At 36.6% G+C, this 25,731-nt stretch overlaps 1 protein-coding gene and 2 long non-coding RNA genes across 4 annotated transcripts; all 3 read right to left on the bottom strand.

Annotated features, from left to right (window-relative positions):
* Positions 1 to 82: 82 nt before the first annotated feature.
* On the bottom strand, positions 83 to 5,233 carry LOC112184148 (peptide chain release factor 1, mitochondrial). Its single transcript, XM_024322425.2, has 12 exons — positions 5,044 to 5,233; positions 4,776 to 4,916; positions 4,580 to 4,680; positions 4,350 to 4,448; positions 4,076 to 4,259; positions 3,922 to 3,970; positions 3,769 to 3,847; positions 3,581 to 3,655; positions 3,435 to 3,512; positions 3,137 to 3,295; positions 533 to 628; positions 83 to 456 (listed from the first exon to the last, which is right to left on the bottom strand). The coding sequence occupies exons 2-12, from the start codon at positions 4,879 to 4,881 to the stop codon at positions 262 to 264; spliced, it is 1,221 nt and encodes a 406-aa protein (XP_024178193.1). The 5' UTR covers positions 4,882 to 4,916; positions 5,044 to 5,233; the 3' UTR covers positions 83 to 261.
* A 6,412-nt stretch (positions 5,234 to 11,645) lies between these two features.
* On the bottom strand, positions 11,646 to 12,543 carry LOC121051631. The gene is made up of 3 exons (XR_005806281.1): positions 12,451 to 12,543; positions 12,263 to 12,328; positions 11,646 to 11,693 (listed from the first exon to the last, which is right to left on the bottom strand). It is a non-coding gene; the product is annotated as an uncharacterized LOC121051631 (long non-coding RNA).
* A 2,837-nt stretch (positions 12,544 to 15,380) lies between these two features.
* On the bottom strand, positions 15,381 to 20,418 carry LOC112185578. Of its 2 annotated transcripts, XR_005805854.1 has the most exons (4): positions 19,753 to 20,418; positions 16,283 to 16,347; positions 16,110 to 16,164; positions 15,381 to 16,031 (listed from the first exon to the last, which is right to left on the bottom strand). It is a non-coding gene; the product is annotated as an uncharacterized LOC112185578 (long non-coding RNA). The 2 variants fall into 2 exon arrangements; XR_002930331.2 differs by having other exon boundaries at positions 15,381 to 16,164.
* Positions 20,419 to 25,731: the final 5,313 nt, after the last annotated feature.

The raw sequence follows: 25,731 nt of genomic DNA on the forward strand, positions 1-25,731 counted from the left end.
TTTGAGGTTAGTGCCAAAAAAACCAAACCGATGAAACCGAGTCCACCTGAACGTAACGTACATGAGTACTAATTCGTGCGAATATCAAAATTTGTGAATTCAAAAAAGTAAAAGAAAAAGAAAATTTAAAATATCAATCAATTTATGGTATTAAATCAAGAAGATAATTAGATCCCTGAACTCTAAAAGAGGCTGCATAGGATGCTAAAACCAATTGTCAAGTGGCTGGCAAAAATCCCATGCGCTACTAGTTGTCAGGTTTCATTGGGAAGAACTGAAAGATGCGATTGCATCCATTTCCTGCTGCAAAAGAAGCGCATCAACAAACACATCCAGATTCTCTCCCTGCATCACATCACTTATTGCATGATGAGTAATGCCAACACGATGATCAGTTACACGACCTTGAGGAAAGTTGTATGTACGAATGCGTTCTGATCGATCCCCACTGCCAATCTGTTTAGGGTAACAAGCTCCAATATCCATCAGGGCCAGAAAACATCAAATCAAAATTTTCACATATCAGTCATACCTGCTCTAATCGAAGTTTTGACCGATTGTTCTGTAGTCTAGACCTTTCCATCTCATATAGCTTTGCACACAGTACTTTAAGTGCCTTGGCCTTGTTCTACACAGGAACCCAAAAACAAGAAAAACAGAACTTAAAAACAAGAGGTGATCATGACAGAACAATAAACTTGCACATCAAATATTTTCGAATACAATGAGGAGAATGAGTCTATTAGTCTAATAGCCATGTCAACTCTCAAATTTCTCAAGGTCAAGTGGGGCTGAGTTGAATTTCAATCAACAAGAAAAGAGAAATGACCCACTGACTGAATTCATTCTCTAATATTTCATAAATCAGCAAACATTAATTGGGGAATGGCAGATGTCAGTAAATTGTTATTGGCACTCCAGAAAATGTATTTGCTTTTATTATCTCAATTTCTAAAATCACCGTCTTAGAGAGTGGGTGACAATTTGGGAGTGCTAGTAACAGCCAGCTAAATAAAAGATATCATTGCTTTATCATATATCGAGGAATTTGAATTCTGAATTCTATTGCAACCTTACAAGTTTGTCACTTGACCTCTGAATTATATGCCCCGAAACTTTGAGTTTACCTTGATGAAATTAAAAACAATTAGACAAAATTTTAAAACCCAATTCCCAAGTTCCAACCAGTCACAGCAGAAATAGGAGCACCCCTTCTCGTCCACTTTGTCTCTCCATTCCTCCCTTCAATAATCTGACATGACCCAATTCCACCAGTCTTGGTAGACATGGTAGCCATGCCTTCCCCATCTTGCTGGTAAACCATGGCAGCGACCATCTGCTCTGTCTTTCTTCATTTCTCTCTAATATGGCATAACCATAACGTCGAGTGGCACTGCCATCTCACGATCTCCATATTCAGATTTGAAATTAACTACATCTTATTCAAATGCTATACCACACTGCTATCTCCATATGAAGCTTCCTAAATTCCTTAAATACTAAAAGCTGAAGTAATTAACTGGCATAAAAAATTAGAACATGCACAATTGTTGCGGACAGTGGAAATCCCAAATCATAAATTGGAGAAAGAGTTTAGTGGTTGCCATAGTTTCCAGTGACATAGTGTAAAGTCTAAGAGGAAGCTGATCAGGGTGGTTTCTGGCAGTCACGTGGATTGGTTAGAATTTTCAAGAAAATGAGGTTAGAATTTCCATGTGTCAATCTTGATGCTTCTTCATGCCTTCAATTCACATAGAATTTTAGCATATCGGCTGGAGCAAAATTTTAATGTCAAATTCTCCTAGTCAGCTTCAAATCCTAGTTCGAATATCAGCTCTAGATGCTCCTAGAAACAAAGGCTCATTGCTGATCAAAACCATTATGCAGTGATAAAATATAAACTATCATGTAGAGTGTAGTACTTGTCCCTGGACTTGTGCTCTAGTTACTATGGTTTCTTTTCATTTACTGCTGGTGTCTATATCTTCTTCTACAGGTTTCTGTTCATCTAGGTCTCAAAGACCCACTTCCTCTTCCTTTCATAAAAGATTCAGTTTTCTCTTAGTTATCTAAAAATTTTAAATATACAAACCATTCAGTATATAGCACCACTGACCCCAATACTCGCATTTGAAACATCATATCTCTGCACCTGGCCAGTCAATCTGAAATTTGTGCATCACCAGATGGATGAACTTCTGGAGCACACAACAAGGACACCCTCATCCTTTCTGAAGATCTTTCAACAAAAGTATCATACTCATCCTTCAAAATCTCTAGAATCTCTCCCCATAAAATTGGACATTTGTGCATCAAGACCCTCATCATTAGAAATCAGAGCAAGAAGAAATCTCGTAATCTTTTGCCTCTTCAGATCAGCCTAAAACCCATGCACTTCTTTTATATGAGCACCTGCACTAGCTTGTTCCTTCTTTTTTTTTTGGCTGAGTGATCTAACATTATGATCTAGTGATTATAACCAAAAAAATTGCTCTCAGTGCAAGTCTGGTTAGTAATTTTTAATGGAATATGAATGAAGTTGGCATTTCAGAACTGTGGTACCCCTCTTGTAAACTTCACACCATTGCTACTAAGAAATTAGTTCAGGGACTTGTTTGTACCTCAGGCATAAGTTCGAGGACTAATGCTACAATTTAGGCTTCGTTTGTAATTACTTCTATAGGAGTGCTTTTGTTACATAGCGCCATTGGAAGTGGTTTTGTTAGAAACAGATAAAGTTTTTAAAAAAATTTCAGGTGTTTTTCATTAAAGCACTTGAAGTTCTTCTTTTAGGAAGCACATGCTAAGTGCTTCTTTAAAAACCACCAAAAAGTGGTTCTATTAACTCAAGAGCACTTCTAACTCTTTTCACCAAACGCCACCAAAACCACTTTTGCCAATTTTGGAAGCAATCCCAAATAGAACCTTACCAAACGCCACGAAACCACTTTTGCCAATTTTAGAAGCAATCTCAAACAGAAGCTATAGTAGCATATAATAGTTAAGGACAACGACTGCTGTTGTATTTATGTATTCGCAACATCGTCAACCACAAATTATATAAGAGATGGCAGTTAATGGTCCTCAGATTTAGCACACCAACACTGCAATTACTACAAAAGGTTAGATATCATACCATATGTTGGGATCGTTCATCTTGTATGGCTATGGTCATCCCAGTTGGAATATGAGTTATTCTAACCGCACTGTTTGTAGTATTTGCATGCTGACCCCCAGAACCACCAGATCTATAGGTATCAATTTTCAAATCTTCGTTCCTCAGGTGGACATCTACCTGCAACAGCCCAAATACATGTGTGATGTCCAACAGCCTGAAATCGAAGGAACATTTGTCCGAAAGAGGCATGCTATGCCCAGAAATTTGTAACAAGATCATAACATGCCAATTTAATTCACGATTTAAAGATTATCACCTGATCAGCTTGGGGGAGGATAGCAACAGAAACAGCACTAGTATGAATGCGTCCAGACTTCTCTGTCACGGGAACTCGCTACCAAAAGAAAAGTCAGTAACTTCTCCGGCAGTTATAAATAATCAATGAACAAGTGAGAAAGAAACCTGTACTCTGTGAATACCACTCTCAAATTTAAGATTCCCATAAACATCAGCCCCTGAGATTGCCGCACTTGCTTCCTGGAAAGAGTAATAATTACAAGTGTGTCAGAAGTGGTGAATCCTAAACTCATTAGCTCTTAAGCACCTGACGTAGATTGTATCTATTACTATGTAATTCAGTTAGTGCACACCTTATATCCTTTAAGATCAGACTCGGTAATATCCAAGACTTCAAACATCCAGCCTTTATTGTGAGAGAATCTCTCATACCTGTAGTTAATTGTTATCAAGAAAAGGTGAGTCTGAAAAGAGAAAGCATATACGGATTTTAATCAAGAACTTACATTTTAAATATGTCCATTGCAAACAAAGAAGCCTCCTCCCCACCAGTTCCTAATTAAAGCTATAATTTGTCAAACACTAGGAAATAAGAAAGCAAAAGAAACAATATACAAAAGTGTCGGTATAATAAATATTGGGGTCTATGAGACTTGATACCTGCTCTAACCTCCAATATGCAATCCCTCTCATCGGCATCATCCTTGGGGAGTAGAGTCTTGAGCAACAAATTGTGCAGTCTTTTCTCTTCGTTGATGGCCTGATCCAACTCAGTGGTCACCATATCAAGCATGTCTTTATCTTGAGCAGATTCAGCCATGAGTGACCTCAACCCATCAATCTCCTGGCAGGGCAGCAAACACACGATTTAATTTGGTTTGTATCGAGTCCAGTTTTTTATTAAACCTTTACTTGTAATTACTAGTTCCAATACCTTGTGTATGGCTCTTAAATGATTTATAAGGTCCATGGATGAGCTAATTTTGCGAAGCTCCTTATTCGCCCTTGCATACTCTTCTGCTGTGGCATCCGACTGACTTCATCCAACCAACAGGTACACTATTTCAGTTCCAAGTCTTGTTTTTTTACATACATTAAACTTTGTTTTATTTTATTTTTAAGCAATTTAGCAAGCAAGCACATAGAGTCATAAACATAAGGAACCTGGTTTATGATACTGTGGAGACAAGCATTCCTTTGTTCGATAAGCGACAGCCTTTGCTCCATGATCTTAACAAGCTTTGGTGATAACTGAGGTTGCAATTCTGCTCGTATTTATTTGTATAACCCCGAAAATCAGAAAATAAAATAACAGACAAAAATAAAAAGCCCTCGAAGGAAGAAGATGGTAATAAAGAACCTGTTGAGTAAGAACGAAGAAATGGAAGAGGGTAAGGAAAGGCTGGTGGCAGTTGCTTAATTTGTTTCATCGCCTGCAGCAAACTACGCCGCAGCTGACTTGTCATTTCTAACACTCACACTCTCACAAGTCGGATCCCTTCTGTTTTGCAAAACCCAAATTCGATCAAGTGTGAGATTGCGACCGAAACAAGTGCTTCAAATATAAGTGTTTCCAAGGATTTAGAAATTAACGTTAAACTGGCCGAGAGAGAAGAGAAGAAAAATACCTTTAGGATTAGGATTGGAAAGCAACAACAAGCCCTCCGATATTTGATGCCCAACGTCTAACTGGGACTTGCAGTCGCGAGTGACGGACTATCTGTATGGAGAGGAAGAACCCAAGAAAGACGGGGGCTGCCTGGGGTGGGGGACCGAAAACTTAGAATTTCTTTTCTTTCTTTCTTTCTTTCTTCTTGGGGATGAGATACAGCCGGAGTGATTTTAAATAGGGGTCGTGACCACTTACCTAATTTCAACCTAAAAATTGTTCACTTACTCTACTAAGAGTTTTTTAACCCCTTTTACCCAATTTAAACATGAATGACAATGTTACCCTCATTTTAATTAATAAATTACATCAATCTCTCGTTCCCCCCTATTGGATCTCTCCTCTCCTCTCTCTCTCTCTCTCTCTCTCTCTCTCTCTCTCTCTCTCTCTCTCTCTCTCTCTCTCTCCATGTCTACAGATCGAAAATTTCTGGTCGTCCACCGATTCAACTCTCGATTTGCTCCTCGAAACCAGCACACCTGAGAATCGGCGGGGCAGAAGGCAAAGCAGAGTTCGATGAGGGCGACAGGGTAGGCTCTACAGGAGGAGTCGAATTGATCCATGACGGAGTCGAGATCTGGGGAGGAAGGGCAGTGGCAGATTCTGATGACGTCGAGGGTTTTGCGGTTGGACTGGAAGTCCTCCCAGGGGCTGGGAGGGGCGCCGCCGAGGACGAACTTGAAGCGGAGGCTGCCGGAGTCCCAGGGCTAGTGAGCGAAGGGCGACTTCTGGTGCTCGGTGTAGATGGAGCTGACGGCGGAGAGGGGGATCGACTGGTGGCGGAGCAGCATGGAGTGGTAGTCGCGCAGGAGGACCGGGGGGACATGGCCGATGGGGAGGACCGCCACGCGGATAATGGTCTACTGGGGGGCAGTAGACACATTATTGGCCCCCAGTAGACTTTGATACGATGGACAGGGATCACTATAGTGTGGTGTTTTGATAAGTTACTTGTTGTTTTCTGTGTATTAAAGTCAAATTATCTGTGAATCCTACAAAATGGTGCATTTTTGGTGGTCTATTGGGAGGCAGTAGAGACATTGGACTTTGTATTGGGGGCAATAATATGATTATTAGGAGGCACTAATATGATTATTGGGAGCCAATAATTTGATTATAAATTGATCAATTGTGTCTGTAGTGTATTCATTTTGGTTTTGGGAGTTCATACAATTCACTGGACGACAATAATAGGATTATTGGAGGCAAAAATATGATTTTTGAGAGGCAGTAATATGATTATTGAGGGGCAATAATATGATTACTGGGGGGCAATAATATGGTTACTGGATATTATTAGGGACCGGTCGCCGGATTCTGGTCACCGGTCGTCAGATTCCGGTCACGGTCACCAGATTCCGATCACCGTTCGCCAGATTCCTGTCACCGTTCGCCGGATTCCGGTCACCGGTAGTCGGATTCACGTCGCCGGCGCCCTGCCACTGGTCACCGGAGGCCGGTAAGATGGAGGATGACTTATCCCTCTAAGTGAAAAAGAAGGAGAGGGCAAAAAAGTCTAAAAAAAAAATAAAAAGAATTAATTGGGTAAAGGGGAAATAATCCCTTAGAGTGTTTTGCGTAAATGGGGTTAAAAAACAGTTGGTGGAGCAAGTGGACAATTTTTAGCCTAAAATCGGGTAAATGATCATTTCCCCTTTTAAATATAGATCATCCAGCAGGAGTGATTTTAAATATAGAAAATTACATGTAAGTGTTATTTTGAGACTTATATTAATCATAAGGCCACCTGCATTTTTTTTGTACAAATAAAGCCACCTGCACCCACAAATTATTTCTCTCGTGACGATTTTACCCTTGTAGCTGATAAACCCTATTCTATCCTTATGATCGATCTGTAATCACTCTCTCTCTCCTTGATGGCTCGATCTGTAATCTCTCTCTCTCTCTCTTCGATCACATGTCTTCACGTCCTGGTCTCCTCCTCCAATTTCACCTCTGATTCCAGCGACCACGGGCACGGTGCACTCTCTCTCTCTCTCTCTCTCTCTCTCTCTCTCTCTCTCTCTCCTCGATCATAGTTCTTCACGTCTCGGTCTTCGACTCCAATTCCTGATAGCACCGGCACGGTGCTCTATCTCCTAGAAATCACATACAGATCTTCACGACACTGGTTCACTTTAATTCCACCACCTTATTTCGGTTGATGACTAGGAGGATGCAGCTCCGGTGACCGGAATTGGATTGGGGAGTTTGAACAATTTGGCCGGAAGGACCCCATTCTACCTTTTTTGTTCGATCTGAAGCTCTTCGATCTTCGTCAAGTTCAAATCTATGAGATTTTGTATAATTTTTTTATTTGAATTCCCCTGAATTTCAGGTCGTGTAGAAGACGACATCGACGAACAAGCTCCGATTGGAGCTACCTTACTAGAGGCGAACTCAGATCTCTCTGATTCCCCTACTCTACTCATATCTCTCATATCGTAAAGTTGCAAGAGGTCCTTGCACTTAATTCCGGCGCGCACTTGTGCTCGGAAGAAGCGAGATTGTTGGAGAAGGAGACTGACAGTGAAAGACGACGGTAACAAAGCACCAATTTCAGAATTACGATTTCAGTAGGCGTTTGATTTGTGCATTTGTTCTCTTATATATGTCTAGAATTACTAGTTAACTTTGTGATTTCGATTAGTTAGTTTCTTAAGTTCGGCGATGAGGTGGAACAAAGTTATCAGATGCTATTTGAAATCATGTTGAGCAATTGAGAGTTTGTAATATGATGCTACTTGATTAGTTTGCAAGTACAGTACCATTTCAAATCATGTTGAGCAATTGAGAGTTTGTAATATGATGCTACTGTAAACTTAATTCAGAGTTTTGTCAAACTTCTTATATGTTGTGGATGAAATTAGATCTTAATTTTATACCTCATTGTTCAATTTTGATGTTATGGTATCTATATTTCTGATGGTGTTTCATTATGGTTTGTGTCTTTGTTTTGTGGTTAAATTCTAGCAATATTTGCTTGCACTTGCATCATTTTAGAAAGAGAGCAAGTGAAGCGGTTTTTAATGCTGGTGAGAATAGCTTTTGGTTTTGGTAAAAGTAGCTTTTTGTTGTTGGTGAGAAGAGTTTTTGATGTTGATGAGAGTATTTTTTGTTGTTGGTGAAAGTAACTTTTGGTGGTGATGATTGTAGCTTTTTGTGGTGTTGATAGTAGTTTTTGATATTGGTGAGAGTAACTTTTGTTAGCGGTGAAGGTAGTTTTTTGCGGTGGTGATAGTAGGCTTTTGAGTCAGTGAGAGTAGCTTTTGTTGATGGCTAGAGTAGCTTTTGATACTGGAGTACCTCTCTAGTGTTAGTGAGAGTAGCTCTCTGGTGTTGGTGAGAGTAGCTCTCTAGTGTTGGTGAGAGTAGCTTTTGTTGTTGGTGAGAGTAGTTTTTGGTGTTGGTCAGAGCAACTTTTGCTGATGGTGAGAGTAATTTTCTGTTGTTTGTGAGAGTAGCGTTTGTTGCTGGTGATAGTAGCTTTTAGTGTTGGTGATAGTAGCTTTTGTTGGTGGGGATAATAGCTTTTGGTTTTGGGGAGCATATGTTTTTTTGGTAAGGAGTAGCTTTTGTCACTAGTGATAATAGCTTTTGTCACCTCGTTGGAGGTTGCCGGAAATCTCACCGGAGTAGCTTTTGTTGGTGATAGTAGTTTTTGTTGCTGGTGACAGTAGCTTTTGTGACATCGTCGGAGGTTGCCGGAAATCTCACCTGAGTAGCTTTTGTTTATAGCAACAGTAGCTTTTATTGTTAGTGACAGTAGCTTTTGTGGTCTCCGGAGTTCGCCGGAGACCCGTCGGAGTTGACCGGAGACCTCGCCGGAGAGGAGAGAGAGGATGATTGTTGACTTTTTACTCTAGTGGCATTTATGTAAATATGTTGGTTTTTATATCTAAAATTTAACACATTTTTTAATCTAATGGCCTTATGAGGGAAAAAAATAGTTGGTGGCCTAATGTAGGCCTCGTCAACGAGCCGGGCCGGGCCTAATTACATTTTTAAATAGTGACGGGCCGGGCCAGGCTTCATTATAAATCATAAGATCCAAGCCCATCCTTATAAGGCGGGTGAAAGGCGGGCCTTGCGGGCTTTTTCGGGCAGAGCCGGGTAGCCCACCTTTTTTCTAGCCGGGCCGGGTTTTCCCTTTCCAAATCCAACGGTAGGATATATCATTCTAAAAACATATATATAATTTTAGTATTTTACATAATTTTATTTATAAATCTATATTTATATATCATACATACACTCGAAAGAGCAACCTCTTTAAATTCAAAGAAAATGGGAAAACTGATCATTGGATGTGATTATTACAATAAATTGTGCATGTGGTTAAAAATTTAATCAATTTCACCATAGTTTTGAACCCGATCGGATTGGTCAACCGTAGTCACTTATATGTTTTCTTAGTTGACCGATGGCATGACAACCGCGAAACGTACTTATTTTTTCACATCACGTTTGTATATATTCCATCAATGGATGTGCGTGGACAAAAGATAAAAAAAAAATTAATTTTAATTACAAACACATTGGCCTATACCAATTTTCCTCCTAAAATTGTATGACTTAAACATTGCATTTAAATTGTTTAGGTTCATTCTAAAGAAACCATGAAGTGAAAAATGAATTCGGAGAAACCAACTACTCGATGGAGAGATTGTAATGTTTTATGGTCGTTGTACAAAATCCAGTCAATTTGGTTCTCGTTTCGAATTCGATCAACTAGGTCAAACTTAGTTACTGTTATAAACCTATATTTATATATCATACACTCCAAAGGGCAACCTCTATCAATTCAAAGAAAATGGAAAAACCAACCGTTGGATAAGATTATTACAATAAATTATGGGCAGAAATATCACTTTGGTCATTGAACTATGGCTTGCTCGACACTTTGGTCATCCAACTTTTAAAAACTTCATTTTGGTCATCGAACTATATCATCACATATCACTTTGGTCATTCTGTTTGTTTTCTCTGTTAACTCCAAGGGTATTTTGGAGATTTAAAGGTTTACTCGCCATTTTTATAACTTAATCCAACTTTTCCAGCCTAAACATAAAACTTCATCCAATTTTACTAACTTTTCCCTCATTTTACAATTCCTTAATTTATTAAATCAATATTTTTCTTCCTCTTATATTCCCTCACTTTGAATCATTCTCTGACTCGATTATTTTTCTTTGTTGTATGCTTTGATTATTGATGATGAATGCATGAATAAAAGGAGGAAAAAGTTGGCAAAATTGGATGAAGTTTTATGTTTAGGCAGGGAAAATTGGATTAAGTTATAAAAATGGCGGGTAAAACATTTCATCTCCAAAATACCCCTGGAGTTAACAGAGAAAACAAAGAAAACTGACGGAATGACCAAAGTGATATACGGTGATATAGTTCGATGACCAAAATGAAGTTTTTAAAAGTTGGATGACCAAAGTGTCGAGCGAGCCATAGTTCGATGACCAAAGTGATATTTCTCCCTAAATTATGAGTGTGGTAAAAAATTTAGCCAATTTCACTATATTTTCGAATCCGATCGAATTGGTCAACCGTCGTCACTTGTATGTAGGGGTGGGTTCGGTTCGGTACCGGACATTCAAGACCAATACCATCTACCGTACCAAACACTCTTGGCACACAAAATAGGCTACCATTACCGGCCACGAAAGTCGGTATACCAACTTCTCGGTATCGGTTGGTATCGGTTGGTTGGGCCTCCAACCGAGTTTAAGATTGGGCCAGCTTTCAGCTATGGCCCAACTGAAATTGTAAAGGCTCAAACCTGTCCGAAATTTCCAAACAAAGGCCCAACCATAATCAAATGAAAAATAAGCAAAAAACCTGTCATACATAACTTCAGTTCATCAATTCAGTTTATCTCATCAATCAATCATCACTTCATAGTTCATACAAATTATAATTCAATAATTCACAGTTCAATAATTCATCTCATCAATTCACAGTTCAATAATTAATCCCATCAATTCACAGTTCATCTCATCAATCATTCATCACTCAATGAAGAAAGCATTCTCGTAGTTTCTGCAGTTTCAATCAATGAACAAGAAAGCTGAAAGCTCAAGATGTAGGCTGCGAGGGCAGCAAGGCAGTAGTTTGTGACTGTGTAGAGCTGGAATGATCTAAAGCTGCAGTATTCGTCATATTAGGTGCAGAACTTATTGAAGGGCTAGAGCTACTAGCTTGACTGAGGTTAGCACTTTGAGTACCCATAGCTACAAAAAGATGAAGAAAGAAATGAAACAAACAAACATCTTAGTTCAGAAAACAGTTCACAAAAACTGAAAAACATTAAACAGAAAACAGAAAACAATAAGTTATTTCTTATTAATGTCAATAACACAATAAAACATTAAAACCAATAAACCATACCCTAAACAGAAAACAGAAAACAATAACACAATAAAACAGTTCACAAACCATAACATTTTCATTACCTAAACCTCTTGAAAATTAGTAATTACAGTAACAAACTCTCAAGTCAAATACAAGTGATGAACATTCATACAGTCACTTTGCATAATATGAATTATACCTTCAGTTGTGCAGTCACTTTGCTTCTTAGTCCTCGTCCTCCTGTTCCTGCAAGCACAAATTGGTAAAGAAACCATGAAACCCAGAATAGCTTGGTATCTGAAACTAAGAAACTAAGAAAGAGTCCCAACTCACAGGTTTAGAACTCACATATACAAGAAATGAAACAAACAAACATCTTAGTTCAGAAAACAGTTCACAAAAACTGAAAAACATTAAACAGAAAACAGAAAACAATAAGTTATTTCTTATTAATGTCAATAACACAATAAAACATTAAAACCAATAAACCATACCTTAACAGAAAACAGAAAACAATAACACAATAAAACAGTTCACAAACCATAACATTTTCATTACCTAAACCTCTTGAAAATTAGTAATTACAGTAACAAACTCTCAAGTCAAATACAAGTGATGAACATTCATAGTCACTTTGCATAATATGAATTATATATACCTTCAGTTGTGCATTCACTTTGCTTCTTAGTCCTCGTCCTCCTGTTCCTGCAAGCACAAATTGGTAAAGAAACTAAGAAACCATGAAACCCAGAATAAATTGGTATCTGAAACTAAGAAACTAAGAAAGAGTCCCAACTCACAGGTTTAGAACTCACATATACAAGTAAAAAATCAAGATTCCACTTCAAAGAGACTGATTCCACTTGAGATTAAGTGATTAACTGCAGCAAGATGCAAAAAAGTAAAACCATTACAATTTTGAGATTACTCAGTCTAGAATCGAAAGATTAACCAAAGAGAAAACTCAAATCGACCAAAAATTGATACGAGAGAGAAAACTCACCGGCCGTAGGCCATGAATCGAATGAATTGATACGAGATTTCTGGGTTTGAAGATTTGAATCGAAACGAACTTCAAAGAAGAGGTCGAGAGGCGAAGAGTTCTGGATTAGAATCTAATCGAACTTCGGCCGTAGGCCATGAATCTCTGATTAGATACGAGATTTTCTGGGTTTGAAGCTTTGAATCGAATCAAACTTCAAGCCGTCGATGCCTCGAATCGAATAGAACTTCAAGCCGTCGATGCCTCGAATCGAATCGAAGAGTTCTAGGTTTGAAGTTTTGAATTGAATCGAACTTCAAGCCGTCGATGCCTCGAATCGAATCGAAGAGTTCTGGGTTTGAAGCTTTGAATCGAATTGAACTTCAAGCCTTCGAGGCCTAGAATGAAATCGAAGAGTTCTGTGTTTGAATTGAATCGAGAGGAGGAGAGGGTTTGAGTGATTGAGTCTGAGAGAAAGGGCTCGGTTCGAGCCTCAAGCCTTCGAGTCCTCGAGGAGTCGAGGGGCTGAGCGGCTGAGGAGTGAGTAGGGAATGGGAACTGGATTAGGTTCTGTAATCTCAGTTAGGGTTTGGACAGTTCAAGTCTAATCAACGGTTGTGATAAGATTTGAAATCAAATTATTAATGATAAACGGTTCAGATCAATAGGTATAAAATTTATTTAAAATAAATCAATAATATATATAATATACGGTACGGTACGGTATACCGTATTTATTTGAAAATCAGTACCAGTACCGTACCAATATCTTGAAATCGGTTCGGTACTACCGTACCAATATCTCGGTAACCAACTATGTCGGTTACCAACATTGTTGGTTCGGGTGGTAATCGGTTGGTTGGTTTGGATCGGTATAATTGGCCAGCCCTACTTGTATGTCTTCTTAGTTGACCGATGGAATGACGACCGCGAAACGTGCTTATTTTTTCACATCACGTTTGTAAATATTCCATCGATGGATGTGTGTGGACATGAGAAATTTTTTTTTTTAATTACAAACACATTGGCATATACCAATTTTCCTCCTAAAGTTGTTTGGCTTATACATTACATTTAAATTGTTGAGGTTCATTCTAAAGAAACCATGAAGTGGAAAATGAATTAGGAGAAACCAACCGCTCGATGGAGAGATTGTAATGTTTTATGGTGGTTGTAGAAAATTCAGCCAATTTGGTTCTCGTTTTGAATTCGATCAACTAGGTCAAACTTAGTTACTCTTATAAACCTATATTTATATATCATACACTCCAAAGAGCAACCATTATCAATTCAAAAAAAAAAAATGGAAAAACCGACCGTTGGATGAGTTTATTACAATAAATTATGAGTGTGGTAAAAAATTTAGCCAATTTCACCATATTTTTGAATCCGATCGAATTGGTCAACCGATATGTAGAATATATATATGTACTAATGCACATATTCTATATAGAAGTAGAAGAACTTCCACACACACACACACACACACATATATCTATACACACACACACACACATATATATTTATATATCTATATATATATACCTATATATATATATATATATAAACACACACACACATATATATTTATATATCTATATATATATATATATATATATATATATATATATAAACACACACACATATATATCTATATATGTGTGTATATATATATATATATATATATATTTATTATGTGGTAATGCATATATATCTTTTCTATATATATATACATTTGGAAGCTTCGCTGTTGAGATATAAAAAAGGATTAATTTCAGTTTACCCCCCTGAGGTTTGGGGGTGTCATCATTTCACCCCCTCTACTTTCAATTTTGAATTTTTACCCCCTAAACTTGTCAATTTCAATCAGCTGTGTCTAATTTTTACTGTTCCGTCCAAATTGGACGTTAAGTTTGACTTTTGAGGGCTAAAATGGTCATTTCAACATAAAAAAATTAAAAAATAATTGTTTTTTTTTTCTTTTCTGTTTTTTATTTTATTTTTTCTGTTTTTTTGTTTTTTTTATTTTTATTTTTTATTTTGTCTTCAACCTATACACCACAAATTATAATAGGTTTATAAAAACAAAAAAAATACTCTAGGTGGTTGAAAGCCGCTAACTGGTCTACGATATTTGTAATATATCTCCGATAAAGTGAAAATTTTTAGAATATATCCCCAATAAAGTGAAGAAATATTTGTAAAAAATAATTTTACACTTTATCTGTAAATAAATATCTGTATATCCCCAATAAAGTGAAGAAATATCTGTGTAAAATCATTTTTGGTCTACGATATTTGTGATATATATCCAATAAATTGAAGAATTTTAGGATATATCCCCAATAAAGTGAAGAAATATCTGTAAAAAATGATTTTACACTTTATCTGTAAATATCTGTATATCCCCAATAAAATGAAGAAATATCTGTGTAAAATCATTTTTTACAGATATTTATTTACAGATAAAGTGTAAAATTATTTTTTACAGATATTTCTTCACTTTATTTGGGATATATCCTAAATTCTTCACTTTATCGGAGATATATCACAAATATCGTAAACCAGCGAGCGACTTTCAACTACCTAGAGTATTTTTTTGTTTTTATAAACCTATTATAACTTGTGGTGTATAGGTTGGAGACAAAAAAAAAAATGAAGAAACAGAAAAAAAAAATTAAAAAACTAAAAAACAGAAATGTTTTTATTTTTATTTTTATGTTGAAATGACCATTTTAACCCTCAAAAGTCAAACTTATCGTCCAATTTAGACGGAACAGTAAAAATTGGACACGGCTGATTGAAATTGAAAAGTTTAGGGGGTAAAAATTCAAAATTGAAAGTAGAGAGAGTGAAATGATTTCACCCCTAAACCTCAGGGGGGTAAACTGAAATTAGAGATAATTATAAACAATGAACTTATGAGGCCAAAGAGGAGCAAAATTCCATAATGACGTGCCACACTTTGCTGGTAGCTTTCTTTATTATACAAGATAAAGTTCCAGCCAAATAATGATAAAAAATAGAGAAAGAATAAGAACAGCAGGAGAGAACGTCTCAATGGAAGATAAGGACAATTCATCATCAAGAGCCTTGAATTAATGAGACTCTAGCTATTTCATTCCATGTGGAAGTCAACAACATCCATGTTAAACTCTCCACCAGTCCACTATATAAAGCTAGCAATAGTGACGCGGAGGACACACAGAGAAAGATGAGAAGATAGCCGAGACCCTGCTGCAGGCAAGAAGAATCCAACAGTGTGAAGTTCACCACAAAGGTTGGGACTCCCTCCTACCATGATCTCCACTTTTTTTGTGTTCACAGGTTGCTTAACGATGCTGCAAAAAAGAAAACATGCCGGAGCAGCGTCTCCGATGAACACGCGAACATGCCAGGCAGCGTCCCGATGAACTCATGCCGGGCAGCGTCTCGATGAATATATCGGAGCAGCGTCTCCGATGTTCTATAAACAGAAAAGTCCCTCCTATCACCATGTCAAATTGAAAAGGGCCTGCCTTTGAAACACCAACACGAACAATCTCCCTTCCTCGTCTCTTTTTCAAACCACCATACCATATAACTTGTCCCCAAATTTCATGCTTTCTTCCCAAAAGCACCAACTCAGATAACACACGAAAAAAAATAAAAATAAACAAAGTCTAAATAGTCAGACTCACCCTCGAATTGAAACTCTGGAGTCTTGACTGCAATTGTTGTCTTTGCCTTTTATACCTGCATAAAAGGGTTTAACAAATTTAAAATCCTTAAAGTTGCAGCAATGGGAGTTAACAAATCACAAAGACGTTGTTTTTGGTGCAAAGAAACTAAAAGAGAAGGACGGAAGACTCACCGTTGAAATCAAAAGTCTGGAACTCTGGAATTTATGACACCACAGCTCCTGTACTTGTTTTGTACCTGCATAAAAAAATAATAATAATAAGGTTTTGTTAACTAGCCTTGAAATCGCAGCAATTGGTAATACAAATGACAGAGGATACCAAAGTACAAAGCAAAAGATACAAAAGAAAAGAAAGCGAGAATGATGTTCTGGTGGCATTTGCAGAGGAGAGAGTTCCATCAAATTGCACAAGTATAACGAGACTGACAAAAGCAAGTGACAAGCATGTGTTCATGGGTGCAGCGTGTCAAGAGAAGAAAGAAAGTTGAAAGCTTAGTGATGGAATGACAAAATAACTATGATGCACGGATACGTGATTTTGCCTTCGTATCCCATATCTATCCGGGAAACGGGTACGATACGCTCGGATAAGTATATCCGGATTTGGATACGGTTTGGATACGTCCGTATCCTATTTAGATACGTAAGAACGTAAATAAATCGGATACGTGGGGATAATACTGACTTTTTACCCTGAAAAAAAAAAAAAAACTGAATTAGCTCACCGATGAAGAAGGAAATCACGGAATCAGCTCCGGCCTTCACCAGCGACGCTGTCTTCCAGAATGGATTGGAACTCGGCTCTCCATTTCAGAATGGTCTTGCTTCTCGAGGAGGATATCGGGGCGGGAGAGTTGGGGATCCAGTCCAGGTAGGCTTGGGCTTGGGTGAGATGACGCTGTGGAGAGAGACTTAAGGATGTAGCGGAGGGCGGACGTGAGAATGTCGTCTGATCAGTCAGCGTCGGAGATGAGAGGTTTGATCTGAGTATTAAGATAAGGAAGAGGAGGAGAAAGGAGCAGGAGAGGACAAGACAATGAGCTTGAGATTGATGCCGCATTGAGGCTTGGACCTAAGTTTTTCTGATGCTTGACAGAGAGGGAGATGGGGATCAAGGTTATAGTGAATGTGGGACTTTTTTTTTTTTTTTTGAAATGTGAATGTGGGACTTCTTGAAGAGAGAGAGGAGACATAAACTTGACGGTTTCTGTTTTTCTAGGAGGTAATGGAACCTCTACAGTGAGTCATGATCACATCATTCACGTGTCAGAAGGCACATGCTAAGAACATGGAGCTCAAATTTGTTGGATTTAATTATTATTATTGACTTATTTATTTTTATTGGATAGATTATTCAAAATTTTTTTTCTAATTATATATATATATATATATATATATATATATTTAATTGATGTATCCTTCTCGTACCCGTATCCTATTACATTTAAGATTTGCCGTATCCACGTATCACATCGCATCGTATCCGGATACCCGTACCCGTATCAGTGTTACTTAGCAAAATAAAAACTTGAAGCTCTAATTAAGTGCACAAGACAAATTGGTGCTCTGTTTGTCAAGGATGTGGTGAAGTGCAAAGCATATATCAGAGCCAATTTCAACTTCTTCCAGGGGCCTGCAGCAAGTTTTATGCCAATATTGCTGCAAGAAATCGAGGGGTTCTGATATAAAAAAAGAAGAAGCTAAAGAACAAAAGTCTCTGGCGGTGACATCTTTGTGTAAAGATAAAGCCTTAACCCAAGTCTTGATCAATATCAACAAAGTAATTCCAGAAACTCACAAATGCACAAAGCAATATAAAAAAATGGACGTTGTGGCAATGTTGCAAATCATGTGGGAAGTTTAATTAAGCTGAACAAAAGGCTTAATTAAATTGCACAAGTTACAAGCTTGATGAGGTGTTGCCATAGGAACAAATGAAGAAAAGTCTAGCATTGATTTTTGATAGGATTAATTTCAGTTTACCCCCTGAGGTTTGGGGGTGTCATCATTTCACCCCCTATACTTTCAATTTTGAATTTTTACCCCCTAAACTTTCCAATTTCAATCAGCCGTGTCCAATTTCTACTATTCCGTCCAAATTGGACGTTAAGTTTGACTTTTGAGGGCTAAAATGGTCATTTCTAAATAAAAAAATTTAAAAAAAATTATTATTTTTCTGTTTTTTAGTTTTTTTTTTTTTTTCGGTTTCTTTGCTTTTTTTTGTTTTTTTTGTTTTTTTTGTTTTCTGTTTCTTCGTTTTATTTACTTTTTTATTTTATTTTGTCTTCAATCTATACACAATAAGTTATAATAGGTTTATGAAAACAAAAAAAATACTCTAGGTAGTTGAAAACCGCTCGCTGGTCTACGATATTTTTGACATATCTCCAATAAAGTGAAGAATTTAGGATATATCCCCAATAAAGTGAAGAAATGTCTGTAAAAAATAATTTTACACTTTATCTGTAAATAAATATCTGTAAAAAATGATTTTACACAGATATTTCTTCACTTTATTGAGGATATACATATATTTATAGATAAAGTGTAAAATTATTTTTTACAGATATTTCTTCACTTTATTGGGGATATATCATAAAATTCTTCAATTTATTGGAGATATATCACAAATATTGTAGACCAAAAATGATTTTACACAGATATTTCTTCACTTTATTGGGGATATACAGATATTTATTTACAGATAAAGTGTAAAATTATTTTTTACAAATATTTCTTCACTTTATTGGGGATATATCCAAAAATTCTTCACTTTATCAGAGATATATCACAAATATCATAGACCAGCGAGCGGCTTTCAACCACGTAGAGTATTTTTTTTGTTTTTATAAACCTATTATAACTTGTGGTGTATAGGTTGAAGACAAAAAAAATAAATAAATTAAAAATTTTAAAAAAAATGAAGAAACAGAAAAAAAAAAATTTTATTTTTTTAATTTTTAATTTTTTTATGTTGAAATGACCATTTTAGTCCTCAAAAGTCAAACTTAACGTCCAATTTGGACGGAATAGTAGACATTGGACACGGTTGATTGAAATTGGAAAGTTTAGGGGGTAAAAATTTAAAATTGAAAGTACAGGGGGTGAAATGATGACACCCCCAGACCTCAGGGAGGTAAACTGAAATTAATCCTTTTTATAATCAAGAGTCAATAAAGCTTGTCGGTGACATGCTCCTTAATCAAAACTGAAAGTTCAATTAAGGGGCATAAGACAAAAGGGCAAGGATGCAGTAATACTAAAAGCTTTGAAATAATTATCAAAGCTATGCAATGATCTTTTGGCAGTGGCTCCAGGTTTGGACATGAAGATGTCAATTAAATCACTGTGAATAAGACAAATTGCAAAACTATTCCAGCAATTGACAAAGCATAAAGCAATATATATATATATATATATATATATAGAAAAAGAAGAAGAATGAATGCTCTGGGTGTTGCAGACGAAGGGGTAACTTAATTAAGCTGTGAATAAGACAAATAGCTTAATTAAAAAGTACTCAAGCATCGATTGAAAGCAAGGTTCTTCCAAAATAGGGGAAGAACATGAAGACAGTCATCACCGCGCAAAATTCATCAATTCTCAATTTATTTGGGCAATTGAAGTAAAATTGGCCTCACCCACAGATTAAAGAAGTCTCTGGAGGAGCTAGATAAGAGCCAAAGTGAGAGAGGAATTTCTGCTCCTGTGAAGCCGGCCACGACCTCGTCTTCCACACGGGTTCTATTCCAACCCCCAATTTCAATTCCTTCCAGTCAGATTGTGTCCACAAATCCATCTCCAATTCAGACTCGCAGAAGATCAGTATCGAGCTCATGTTCTACTCGGTTTGGGATCGAACGAACTGACGAAGCAACAAAAAAAGAGAAGAAAAGGAGGATTGAAAGGAAAAAAAAAAATTGTAGCTGGGTGTCCTTGTTAGTTTTGGGACCTCCAAGAAATTTGGGCCTCTGAGAAGTTTTCTGATGGGTGCCTGGTTTGATGCCCAAAATAAAAATTTGAACCATGTCTCCGAATTCTACACAAGAAAAATTGTGACTCGGAGTCCGCTCGGTACATTGAAGGTGCCTGTATTAATTTTGGCGCCGAAAAAGTTTCATGGATCGAGGAACATGATTCGCGAGGATACAAAGGAGGCCCATGTCTAAATTTAGGCCCATTTGAAGAATTCTGCAAAGCATGACGCTATAGGTTTCCATTTCCAAATACCCGAGCTTGAGTTTCGTAAAAAAATGCTCCGGAACCTAAAAAATATCATTTTGGTACAAAACAAAGAAAAATCCCAAAATTCCATATAGTATGAATTACAATGGTTTGATCCCTTCACAGGGTATATAGGCAATTTGGATTTAAATCTGGATGCAACCACAACTTAAACCAAATCCCTGGTTCTTTTAAAACCAAATTCACTCAAACACCTAACCAAACTTGTTTTGATAGGTCATCTACCTGTTGAAATTCCAAAGCCACAAAAATTTGAATTACGAGTGGCTTGATCCCTTCCGGGGTACGTAGGTAGCCTGTAAAACAACCCAGGTGCAGCCGCAATTTTTCACAAACACACACATCCCCATATATTGACTTTGTACTCGGAATCAAATGGTTTTCCCTTAAAGTGAGGGATTGTAATTAAGAGATTATTGTTATCTTGAATGGGTCGAACCTGACATAATAAAAGCTCTATTTTGTCAATAAGATAGAGCGAAATTGTGTTGGGTATATTAACTTACAATTTTTGCTCAACATTCACATATTGCAAAGAAGAATAACAAGCTCAAGGAGAAGAAGAAGATAGTAACAGAAGGCTCAGCTAGCCATTTTTTCTCACTGATTCTACAAGCTTCCATATATATGTTAAACACACACCGACAGGCCACACACACACACACACACACACACACACACACATATATATAAACACACACACACAAATATATATCTATATGTGTGTGTATATACACACACACACACACACAAATATAAATCTATGTGTGTGTGTGTGTGTGTGTATTTATAAGGATTAATTTCAGTTTACCCCCCTGAGGTTTAGGGGTGAAATCATTTCACTCCCTCTACTTTCAATTTTGAATTTTTACCCCCTAAACTTTTCAATTTCAATCAGCCGTGTCCAATTTTTACTGTTCCGTCTAAATTGGACGTTAAGTTTGACTTTTGAGGGTTAAAATGGTCATTTCAACATAAAAATAAAAATAAAAAATTCTGTTTTTTAGTTTTTTTTTTTTTTTTTTTTCTGTTTCTTCATTTTTTTTTGTCTCCAACCTATACACCACAAGTTATAATAGGTTTATAAAAACAAAAAAATACACTAGGTAGTTGAAAGTCGCTCGCTGGTCTACGATATTTGTGATATATCTCCGATAAAGTGAAGAATTTAGGATATATCCCAAATAAAGTGAAGAAATATCTGTAAAAAATAATTTTACACTTTATCTGTAAATAAATATCTGTAAAAAATGATTTTACACAGATATTTCTTCACTTTATTGGGGATATACAGATATTTACAGATAAAGTGTAAAATCATTTTTTACAGATAAATTCACTTTATTGGGGATATTGATGCGCTTTTAGCAAGCGCGCAATTTAACCCTGAAAATATCGTTAGTAGTATAAGTAAATAGGGATCGTTCTATTCCGGGGATTGAGGGTACACCTGTCATTGTTAAACAATTAAACAATTAAAATTAAAACAAAGTATAATATTCACAAATATATTCACAACTATAAACATTATTTACGAAAAAAGGGGGGATTTTGTTTTTGGATTTTCGAAAATAAAACTAAGTTAACAAAATAATTAAAATGCAAAAACATAAAAATACAAATGGAGTGAGAGAACAAAGATCAAAAACCGAAACATATGATTAAAATTGATTCAAACCCTAATATTGTTCATCTAAGTCATGAGAGAGGAGTTGATCATGTGAAACATTCGAAAGCAAATGAATTCCCATTTTTTACTTTTCAATGCTAATTAACCTAAGCGAAAGCACCTAGATTAATCCTATCAAACATGCAATCAAACCCTAGAAAGCTAGTCAATCATGTCATGTTTAACGCATTACACATAGTGAAAGGCTATCAACTCAAGTGTACAACTTAGTATGGAAAAGTCCACCTAATTGCAATTCTCTTTAATTAAATTCGGTCTTTGCACAAAACCTTTACTACTTTGATTCAAGTTTACACAAAACGAAAAGTCGATTTCATGTTCTTAAACCTAGCACCATTCATATCAAAACCCTAAGTGTTTGCAACCACATAAGATTAAAATACAAAAGTTATCTATAACGCAAATTTAATTAAACAAACCCACATAAGCAACCTTCGAATCACAATAATATGAATCTGAAAATTCTCAATTAATCATAAAATTCCAGAAATTAATATTCATTCAAACACATATGTCAACTAGAACAAAACCAACGAAATCAAAGCAAAGGTTACAAAGGAGAATCGGATTACACCGTGAGATGGAGATGAGATGAACGAATTGAGGATGTGGTCTCTTGAATCTCGAAAGCAAGCTTCAAGGATGGTGATGGAGGATGATGCTCACGGCAATTCTTCTTCTCCCTTGGCCTTGCTTGAAATGTTGAATGCACTAGAGGATGGAGAGAAAATGGAAAGGAAATGGAGAGACAAAGAAGATGGAATGGATGAAGGAATTTGTGACTAAGGAAAATGGAGAGGAAATGGTGAGACAAGGAGATGGAATGGATGAAGGAATGTGTGTTATGGATTCAGAAATTGGTGATTGAGAGTGAGAGGAGAAGGTGTTTAAATAGGGAGGAAAAAGAAGAGTGAAATGATGAGATGAAGAAAAATAATGAAAGTGGAGTATGAGAGTGGTTTGTAAAATATGTAAAAGATGAGGTAATGATGAAAGCAAAGCATGAAGGTGAAGAAATGTGGAAGTGATGATGATCTTTTAGAGTAGAAAAATGTATCCAAGGAAAAAGAAATGCTTTCTTCATGTGGGTGGGAAACATGAATATGTGGTGTTGAGCTGTTTTCAAGTCAGTTTCTTCCCCTTTATTCCTTCAATTATTTCTCCAACAAGACTTCATTATATGCCTTCGACTTCTTCATATGAAATTATCCACCATGAGTGTAGATTACTGTGGTAAAATTTCAGAATTTCTTGCCATGTGGTTGGGCCGGAAATGCTGCTGGACCTCTTACAGGTCCAGTTTTCCGGTTTTGCTTCTGTAGAGAATTGGGCTGATTGTTTGAAGGCCTTCCACTCATATTTTTCTCTGGCACTCTTCATAAGAAATGATCCTTTGGGTGTCTAGAGTGGATCTGGAAGGTTTCAGCTCATTTGAAGTTCATTTGGCCAGGCGGCCGCTCCTTCTTCTTTGCTTGGCTTGGTTTCTCCTAGCCGGAGTAGGAATATGTGTAAAATTGATCTTTTAGTACATTTCCATTTTTCTACTCCAATGTACCTTCATCTTTGCTCCCCTTGGTGTTCGCAAGCTCCTCTTTCCATTTATGAGTTCATTTCCATATTTAGCTCGGAGGTCCTGAAAATAGAAACTAATAAGAAAAATAGAAACTTTCCTAAACTGAAAAATAGAAACTACCGAAAATGGAAACTTACTAAAAATGATAAATAGAAACTATAAAAATAGAAACTTTCTACAAATAGGAACTTTCCCAATCAAAGAATGAAAACTTTCCTAAACAGGGTTTTAATAAGGAAATAACGCAAGAAATGTAGGGAAAAACAAGTAAAACGTCGCATTAAAATGCTCCTATCAAATTCCCCCACACTTAGCTTTTGCTAGTCCCTTAGCAAAATCACACTAAGACACACACTAAGACTCAACGAAAATTAAAGACTCTACAAAAACAATGACTCTATTGCCCTTCAACTTTTTGTCTCAGAAATCTCCTACTTTCACAACATCAAGATTAGCACTCAACCAAGAATCAATATGTAGATATTCAAGAGTTAATTAAAACATATAATCCACACATACACAAGTAGGACTTGGTTGTGACAATGGTGATGGTTTCTGTTAAGCATGCTTCGAACAAGTATGATTCATATCCTCACAAGGTATATCCACTCTTTCTTCTCTCAGAATTCAAGACAATGCTTAAAAGCTTATAATCACTCAATTATATGTGAGAGAAAATATTTTGAGGCAATCAAATAGCTCACATATATAAGAAACGAAAAGCACTTTGTGAATATAATTTTTTTTTGAAAAGATCTCATGAAGGATATCAACTACTTGCACGGATGGACCCAAGCCATAGGTTCAACTCTTGTAACTCATCTCCACAAATCAAATGCTGTCCCATCTTAAGGATCAAGAAGGTCTTATTTAGGGTTGTAATGGGGCCAAGGCTCAAGGTTTTAAGAAATGAAGGGTAATGATTTATCAAAGTGTCCTAAAAACCTAGCAGAGCACATGTAGATGTAGAGACCTCAAGAAATCCACCAAGGCATTGCAAAAACGTCACTTTCCCTAGAGGTAACATAAAAGGGCCTAATGTCTTCATGTTGGGCCAAATCTTCATTGTAAACTTCCCTAGAACTATTGTGGAATGGACAAAGGCCAAATTTTTCTGTAGTGGGCCTTCAGTTCAAAGTAAACTTCCAAAATCACTAAGTACGAGGGACTAAAATCCATAAACATTTTTCTTTCTTTTCTTTTCTAGCCGTACACAAATTTTTTTTTTTTCTTTTCTTTTCATTTTTCACGGCTTTCACATATTTTTTTCTTTATGGACAAGTCTACCCCCACACTTGAACTTTCACCTCTTCTCAATCTTCTTTCTCAATGCCAAATCCTCAAGTAAAGTCCCAAAATATAGCTCCGCTAAGTTTTTAGAACAAAGGGTAGGAGTGTAGCTATACTAAGGTTCAGGGTTAAGGATTTAAGGGTGATGAAAGAAAAGGCTTAATGTAAGCTCAAAGGGGTTTATCTAAGGGAGTCCCACGACGGGCACAAATAGGGACACATGCTTATTTGGCAATGGTGGTAATTCCTAGGTTGCCTCTATCCTTTCCAGAATCAGGGCCATGTATTGATATAACGTTTCAACAAGCACAAGAGTGAATTCTAGCATTCTCTAGTCCATCAAACTTAATCTATGGCAAGTAGTCAATCAAGAGGAAAGAATAATGAGATCATCAAAACATCGCCAAGAAATTAAGAATATATTTTTCAATTATCACTCCAAGAAAAAGGGACATGGCTCAAATATCTCACATGGGCTTTTATAAATCAAAACTCATCCTAACATGCTCATATTCTGTACCAAGGTTACGAAATCCATATCCACTACACATGCATGCATTTTTTCATATATCTCAATTAACCAAAGAATACCATTTTAAAAATCATCTCAATTTTGTGATCCTCTTTTAATCATGATTTCAGAGATATAGAATCATCCTAGACAGTTGAAAGGGCATTCTAAGACTCAAAAACAAAAACAAAAGTAACCAAAATTTTTTTAAAATTTTTGACATTTTTCAAAATTTTTTTTTTAAATTAATTTAATTTCAACACTTAGGTACGGGAACAGGGAGTCTCGATGTGCAATGGGACTGAAACAGC

The sequence above is a fragment of the Rosa chinensis genome, chromosome 2 (genome assembly GCF_002994745.2).
Source record: "Rosa chinensis cultivar Old Blush chromosome 2, RchiOBHm-V2, whole genome shotgun sequence".
NCBI lineage: Eukaryota > Viridiplantae > Streptophyta > Magnoliopsida > Rosales > Rosaceae > Rosa > Rosa chinensis.

Coding starts and splice junctions, on each gene's coding strand:
- LOC112184148 (XM_024322425.2), bottom strand. CDS start 4,881: ATGACAAGTCAGCTGCGGCGTAGTTTGCTGCAGGCGATGAAACAAATT. Junction 4,260..4,349: donor ATTTAAGAGCCATACACAAG/GTATTGGAACTA, acceptor CTGCCCTGCCAG/GAGATTGATGGGTTGAGGTC. Junction 629..3,136: donor ATGAACGATCCCAACATATG/GTATGATATCTA, acceptor GTTCCTGTGTAG/AACAAGGCCAAGGCACTTAA.